The sequence below is a fragment of the Castanea sativa genome, chromosome 8 (assembly GCF_040712315.1).
Source record: "Castanea sativa cultivar Marrone di Chiusa Pesio chromosome 8, ASM4071231v1".
Classification (NCBI taxonomy): domain Eukaryota; kingdom Viridiplantae; phylum Streptophyta; class Magnoliopsida; order Fagales; family Fagaceae; genus Castanea; species Castanea sativa.
In genome coordinates this window covers 30903871-30911611 of record NC_134020.1, presented here as the reverse complement: position 1 = coordinate 30911611, position 7741 = coordinate 30903871, and the positions used below count along the sequence as shown (strand labels likewise).

General features: G+C 36.4%; 1 protein-coding gene across 3 annotated transcripts; it reads right to left on the bottom strand.

The window, feature by feature from the left end:
- Positions 1 to 3503: 3503 nt before the first annotated feature.
- On the bottom strand, positions 3504 to 6630 carry LOC142607059 (pentatricopeptide repeat-containing protein At5g47360-like). 3 transcript variants are annotated; one of them, XM_075778471.1, is made up of 3 exons: positions 6469 to 6630; positions 4342 to 6242; positions 3504 to 4017 (listed from the first exon to the last, which is right to left on the bottom strand). In XM_075778471.1, exon 2 carries the CDS (start codon positions 6132 to 6134, stop codon positions 4932 to 4934), a length of 1203 nt encoding a protein of 400 aa, XP_075634586.1. In that variant the 5' UTR covers positions 6135 to 6242; positions 6469 to 6630; the 3' UTR covers positions 3504 to 4017; positions 4342 to 4931. The 3 variants fall into 3 exon arrangements, with proteins under 3 accessions (XP_075634586.1, XP_075634584.1, XP_075634585.1); XM_075778469.1 differs by having other exon boundaries at positions 4342 to 6630; XM_075778470.1 differs by having other exon boundaries at positions 3504 to 4011; positions 4342 to 6630.
- Positions 6631 to 7741: the final 1111 nt, after the last annotated feature.

Below are 7741 nucleotides of genomic sequence, written 5' to 3'. Positions count from 1 at the left end.
GAAACTCTTTTTTTTTTTTAGTTTTGATTAGTTTGATATTGGGTTTTCTTGATGCATGTAAAGTCTGGTGATTTTTCTTGGGTTGGATTTTTTGGGTATGGCAGAATGTTCAATTGGCAGTACCTCAATGTTCTATTTTATTTTAATGTTGATCTTGGAAATGCACAGAAGATGTTTGTGAAAATGTCTATTAGAAACTTTGAAGTAATGTTAAGCTCACTAATGATAAAAATAATTGGGGGCTTTTGTCAATTTCTGTTGTTTTGGTATGTGGGTTTTTTTTCCTCTTGTTTGCTTACCGATTTTGGGGTAAAAGGGATGAGATTTACTCTTCTAATAATGAGGCTTCATTTGTTTATTAGGTATTACTTCATTTGTTTATTAGATATTTATATTTCTGTTGGATATGTGCATACTTGTTTATTTTCTTTTATAGAGTTCTATTATCTTCTATTGGTCTTTTTCTGTCTGAATTCCCCTGTTATTAGCTAGTATTTTTTTTTTTTTTGTTAGTAATGTGCATAAATATTTTGTCTTTACATTCTTGCATTTAGGTTTCCTTTAGTTGCAGAAAAAAGTCAAAGATGACTAGCACCTTATGCGTGATCAAATGTTAGACACTTTTTTACCTCTCAGTGATTCAATAGCTCATAAAAATTATTTCAATGTTCAGGTGTTTGAGATTTTGTCTATTTTTTCTGTCTTGTGCAACAATGAGAGCAACAAGAACATTTCACTAGTACCTGTGTCTTGTTCTTGTTTCCTTTGTTTTCTTTGGATTTTAGACTTTTTATGACTGCATAGCCTAGGAAATGAAATGAAAACTTCTTTTTAGTTAGCCTATTGCTACATATATGGCCTTTTTTTCTTCCCCTTAAACATGGAGTAGTATAGGTCAAAGAGTTTCTAGATAATTTGTGCGAAATGCACCCACAAAGAGATGGAAATCAAAATTTTGGTTTTTGTGTTAAAAGGATTTTCCAATGGTTAAAATAAAGTTGTTGGTCACATTGTGATTTTTGTTTCCCTAAATTCTTGTATATACAAATGAACAACATGCTTGTTGAAATTCCATTTTGACTACATGGGTGGATGTAAAAGGGGCTCTTTGTCAATAGTAGAACAACAAAACTCTTTAAGAACTGGAAATATTTATGCTAGCAAAACCTATGGAGGGGTGGGGGAAGTTGTACTTCAAAGATTTGTTAAATATATGTAAAAGTTAAAAATAAATAAATAATTCTTTTAGATTGGAACATTGAAAGCCATAGAGGTTATGTAGGCTTCTTTAAATTTAAAAGGTTTACTTCGCTTATGTCTATGCATGAGATGTGTGGCTTAGTTATAAACTTCTAATTATATTCGTAATGTACAGTCAAAAAGCAGGTGGCACACCAGCTAGAACTTAATGAGGAGGCCATGCCATTTAAGGTTGTCGAAGAACTTGATCTTGAAGCTTACAAGACCTTCTTCTTCTTTTTTTCTTTTGTGGGAATTGTGTATTATGAATTTATGATGATAGGAAGATTTGTTTCTTGTTAACAAAGTGTATATTTCAACAAAACTATTGTTATATGGCCTTGTGGTCAAATTGTACATTCTAATAAAGTTTTGTTCATTTTTAGATCAAATTCATTTCTTGTTTGCTCTCTTGAATTAAATTTTGATTGTAAAATTGGCCAAGCATCCTTTGAAGACTCTTGGTATGCATTCCTTGTTTTCAAAAGAATAAAGAGTCAAGTAAACAATAATTTTTAATATATATATATATATATATATATATATTTAATTGAATTTAAATTTCATTTCATATTTAAAACCACCATTAGAATCTTAGCACATCATATTTTTTCAAGTTCTAGAATTTATAGTTTCATATACAAATAAATCAAAATGAATGACTATTAAAAACTATCATAACGATCAAATTTCATAGTCAAACAAAAACAAAATAAAAAAGAGAACAAAACATATTATGTTAAAATTCCCCGTATATTGTATGGTTACCTGCTATTAATATATATAAAATGTAAGATTTTGACTCTTTGTTAAAATTTTGTTAAAATTGCAACAAATTTTTGAAAACTCACATTTTTTTGTCATTATTATTGTAAGTGCACAATTGCACCTGAACCCAAAAACACACGTGGACTCAGGCCCAATAAGCCTTAAACAATTAAATTTGTAGAGTGTGGGTTTGCAATTTAGTTTAGTGGTGTTCGAAGCTTAATAAACAGGCTAGAATGTTACAGTATTTACAAACAATGGACAAATAGGGCAAAATGAACCTCTTCGGACGTAAGCCGAGGACAATTTATATATTATTTCTCTTTTTTGTTTCAAATGTTACAATTCTTAATCATTCTCTAGTTCTTTTCCCAAAAAAACCTCCTCTTTTCTTTACTCTCTTCCCTCTTTAAATATTTCTTCTCCTTCCCTTTTCATCCACGTGTCACACACATCTTACCCTTAGATCCTCTCTCCTCTTTCCACCACCTTCCCCCAATCCTTAAGCAATGGCCAGAAGGCCCCCTATACTGTTCATGGGTCACTTACCCATTAATGCGACCAAGAAGGTAGGTGCAGGGTCTTTAATGTGGAGGTAGCAACCTTTTTTCTAAGATATTTCTCTCACTCCGTAGCGTCTAGAAGGTATTTAGATCCCCTTCTTAACCAATAGTTCTTCCAGAACACTACCTATAATCTTCATGCCGAATCTCAGGGTCATCGTGGGTCTTTCCAAGGGGAGATTATTCCTTGGACGAATCCTCGGACCTTCGCCCTGTGGGCCGACTTATAATATTAAAAGGCCTTTTGTAAAAAAACGGTCTGGAACCCGTCAATGAAGCCCAAAACCCAAATACTTACTCAGGTCCCTTTACTCCCCACAATTATAATTTTTTTTTCCTTAGAACTTTTAAACGCAAAAAAAAAAAAAAAAAAAATTAAATTAAATTAAGTTAAAGAAATTATTTGATCTGTACTTGTATTTTCTTATCTCACTTTTTGCTAAATTTTCATCTCTCTCTCTTCAATACTCTCTCTCTCTCTCTCGTCAATATAACAATATGTGCATCAGTGCATGTGCAAGAGCAACAAGCAAAGCTCTTAAACTGAAGCGGACAGATTGTATCTGCTTCTCTTTGGGCTTCTTCCTCAACTCATAGATAGTAAATCTGATGTTTTTGGTGTAACTATGGGCGTCTTAGGCTTCACTGCTTCAGACTTGACAGCATCTTCAAAATCAAAATCTTTCTTCTTCTTAAATCTTAAATCTGAAAAAAAAAAAAAAAACTCAATCTTTATATATTTTTTGGTTCCATACCATAAAACCCTCTTCTCCTCAAATTTTCGCTAGTGAGTATTTTCACCAATCCATTGGCTCAATTATACACTAACATAGAAACTATAGACTTTTGGTATTAGGTAGAAGGCAGTGAGCATCAGACAACTTCCACAAGTTCTAACAAATAGTATATCTCACGCTAAGTGTGATGACAATGACAGATGAAATTCAGAATTCTAACCTCTTGCGTGTAGTAAACACAGTGATTGACATCAGTTACCATAAGAATCTAGGAAACTACCACCCATAGAAAAGATGGATAACAGATAAGCACCTCTGCCTCTTAAAATATGTGCCACACCACGTCTCAACAAGATTGTTTCATTCACATGCAAATGGAAATGAAGATACAGCATCACCAACAGTTGGGGTGCAGGTGTCTTCACTTGCAATTATTGCAGAAGCATCAGAATCCATTTCCACTGATTTTCTTTGTCCGCAGAGCTATGCCACCGGCTTGGGTGGGACAATTCCACTCCTATTATCTTCTAATGTTTCCTTTGTGAATTTATATATGCTAGAATCTGATCCCACCAAAGCTCTCCCAAAAGATTCTTCTCTAAGTTCCTACTCACTCCATAAACTGCATTTATCACCCCCAGAATTGCTGCTAGCCTCCCAGGGAGAACTTCCCTTATCCAGCCTATTATGCTCCTCATGATGAACTACAACTCAAGAAGAAGAAAAAGTCAAATGAGCAAAATAACTTATTCAGCATTTTTCTTGTAACAATAGTTTTACACAAGCAAACAATACAGAAGTTGCTATTATAGAACAACTGCTCTATCATAAGAGAACTGGAATTTATAACCGCCAAGATAACCATGCGCCCTACAACCATAGCCACAAAAAATTATAAATTCCAACTGTTTCTTTCATTCCACTAATGCCTTGTATTTGCAGTACAATTACTCCCCAGATTCAGAAACAGGCATGACCTTAAAGAATGAGTAATCAAAAAGTAAAATTGAAGGGCAAAGAGAAAATTCATTTACCTGCAGCAATAACCTTCTTTGGTTGTTTTTTGACAAATGCCATATAAGCACAAGCATCCATTCACTTTTGTTTCACCGATGCAGATTCATCCTCTTTTTCACTTTGGCCAGCTTCTTTAGTTTCCAGTGTCAACTGTTTCACGCTCTTCTCCATTTCTTCCCTTTTGAGATCTCTGAGTATTTGGAGGGCTAGGAATCATCTTTCCAGTCAATTATATTTCTCTAGCAGACCTTCTTAAACCAGTGATGAAACAGTGGAGGCATTGATCTAAGAATTAAGACATTTTAAAGAAACTCAGCTTCCCATGGCAATGTTATAAAGCAAGGCATTGTTTTCATTTGAACCTCAAGCACTGTATACTTCAGCTTAATCAAACATTGGTTGATGACTGCCACAGTGCCACCACTCACTTAGTCATTTTGAAGTTCCACATTCCACAGCCAGATGAAACAAGACAAGGTTTCATATCTGTCAAGAATTATTGCAAATGCATTGAACTTCCCTACTTGTTTTGTCACGACTGGAGACTTAGAATTCTCTAATCTTAAACCTGCTCAAATCAACAAATAAGATCCTCCGAGACAGTATTCTATTTCCCAATCATACTCAACTGCTTAACTAGCTCCTCATTTTCAAATTTCTTCAGGTGTTCAGCTATACTGTCAATATAAGAAGCTTTCAATCTAATTCCTTTCTTGAGCAGTAACCTCGCATGCTTTGCAGCCTCTACCAAATGGCTTTGTTGACAAAGCCCAACTAAAAGAATAGAATAAAGATCAGAATCAATGGAAGTTAAAAACTCAAACTTCTCAACTTCATCAAACAAGTAAAAACCATCTAGCACTCGTCCCTCCAAACAAAGCTCCCTTATCAAAACGCTACTTGCCAAACTATCAGGTTTCACCCCAGTAGCAAGCATCTTCCTAATGAGCTTCTCTGCCTCCTCAAGTTTTTGAAATTTCATGAAAGACAATATTAGAGAACTATAGCAATCACCATATGAAACATTGCCTCCTGCAACAACTTTATCAATCGCCTTATAAGCCTTCTCAAAATGCCCCTCCATACAGAAACCATTTATCAAGCTACTAACTGTAACGCGATTAGGAGCACACCCAAAAGCTTCCATTCTATCCAAAATTTCCAGTGCCTCCATTGTCTGACCTTTCTCACAAAAGCCCTGAATCACAGATGTATATGTAACAACATTAGGACCACAATTTCCACCTTCTCTCTCCATCTCACCCAACAACTCCAATGCTCTCTCCATACTCCCACATCTACAAACCCCATCAAGAAGGGTCGAATACACCACAGCATTAGGCACACACCCATGCCCCCTCATAGACTTAATCAATCCACAAGCATCCTCTAACCTACCCAGATTACAAAATCCCTTAATCATGGCAACATACGTGATCATATCGGGATAAAGATCACTCAAACCCATCTCATTCATCAACTCTTCAGCCATATTCATATCACCCTTTTCACAAAACAACCTTATAACCACATTATAAGCTGTAGTATCGGCCTGCAAACCAAATTCATTCATTTTCCTCAATATCCACAAAGCCTCATTTGCAAGCCTAGCTTCCTTACACAAATTCAAAACCACCTTAAATGCCTTAGCACTAACCATTTTTCCATCAACCCTATAACCCTCAACAATATCAACAACACCACCTGGGTTTCCATTAATTTGAAGCAATTCACAAGCTTTGCTGTACATGAATGAACTATGCCTATATTTGGATTGAAGGCCAGCCCAGATGAAAAACCTAAGACCCATTTGAGATTGGTTTGGTTGACATCTATGTAAGACCTCAGTGACACAATTGGAGTCCAATGTGGCATTAACTGTGGTCAGGGCTTTTTCTATGTTCTTGGCACCATTCCTCTGCAGGTGAGTGTAGAATTTCTCAGCAGAGGAGATTGTTGGGGAATTTAAAGTTGAGAACTTTGGGGGTTTGAGAGAAATTGACAAGGAAAATATCTTAGAAATTGAAGAAAGTGCCATTGAAAGAACCCAAATAAAAAAATTTTAAAAAAAGTTGGGATTTTGGGATGAGAACAAAAAAATGCTTTTAAAACCCAAATGTTATAGACAGTGCAGAAAGTGATACCTTGGATTGGATGTTATTATATTCAGAGGGATTTTGGAGCGTTGTTCAATGTCTCGGCTGCTCCTTCAACCCGTAGTGGATTCTAGGGGAAGGGAAGAGCCTAACCTTTCTCGCAGTAGGAAGGTGTTCGTAGCTGGGACGAGGAGGGCTATACAGGCTAACTTTTTAAGGTGCACTGAGACTTTTCAATGGAATATTGAGAATTCGGACAGTTAAAAGGAGTAAAGAAGTCGAGACTGTGCCAAAATAGGGAATTAGTGATAATTTCTAAACAATATAATTAGTAGACACTGTTACAAAATTATATTTTTTACTAACATTTTGAGTCCAAAATACTTGATTTTGGGCTAAAAATTAAGTCATTGATGGTCGATTTTTATGGTCTGATCCCGTCTAATGTAGCATTTTTTCCACGTGGCATCCACCTAGAAATCGAGTCTTAGAGACTTAATTTATAACCCTTTACAAACCGTATATAATGTTTTAAGTACACACAAAACACCTTCTCATAAGAGAAGAAAGAGAGAGAAAAAAAAACCCAGAATCAGATCGGTGTTGGTGGCTTCAGATCGGTTTCTGGGTTTTTTTTTTTTCACGAGATCACCTTCCACGCCGCCGATTCAAACGAGGGAGTTAGTCATCGCCGATCTACAAGCATTGAGTCTATTCGGCGGAGCCGACTGTGAGTGCAAGTGGGAGCCGAAGCCTTTGTGTAAGGTACATGTTCGTTTCTGAGGGGTGGTGCGCTTCACGATCTGGTGGTGGTGGTGAGGGTTGCTAAAAGCGTCGAACCAGACGCCGCGTGGGAAGACGGAGATGGATCTGTTGTGAGAGATCAAGCGGTGGTGGTTAATGGTGGTCATGGGTTTTTTTTTTTTTTTGCTAGTGTTTTTGGTTCTTCTTCGCATAGGTTTTTTGGTGTTTGATTTTTTTTTTTTTTTTTTGTGGGTTTGGTTATGACTGTGGGTTGTGGTTGAAATGGCGGTTTGGTGGCTGTGTTGGTGGTGGTTCGGTAGCTGTGGTTGTGGTTGCTGTGGGCTGTGTTAGTGGTTGTGGCTGTGTTGGGTTTGGTTGTAATAGTGGGTTATGGTTGTGGCTGTGTTGGTGGTGGTTTGATTTTTTTTTTTTTGGCTGTGGACTGGGGTTGCCGTATGGAGTTTGTTGCTGGTGGAGTGGTGGTGGAGATGGATGTGGCAAGTTGAAAGTTTGTTGTGGGTGATTTTTTTTTTGGGTATTTCTGCCTTTCTGGGAATACGAGAGACTTAGACTAAAA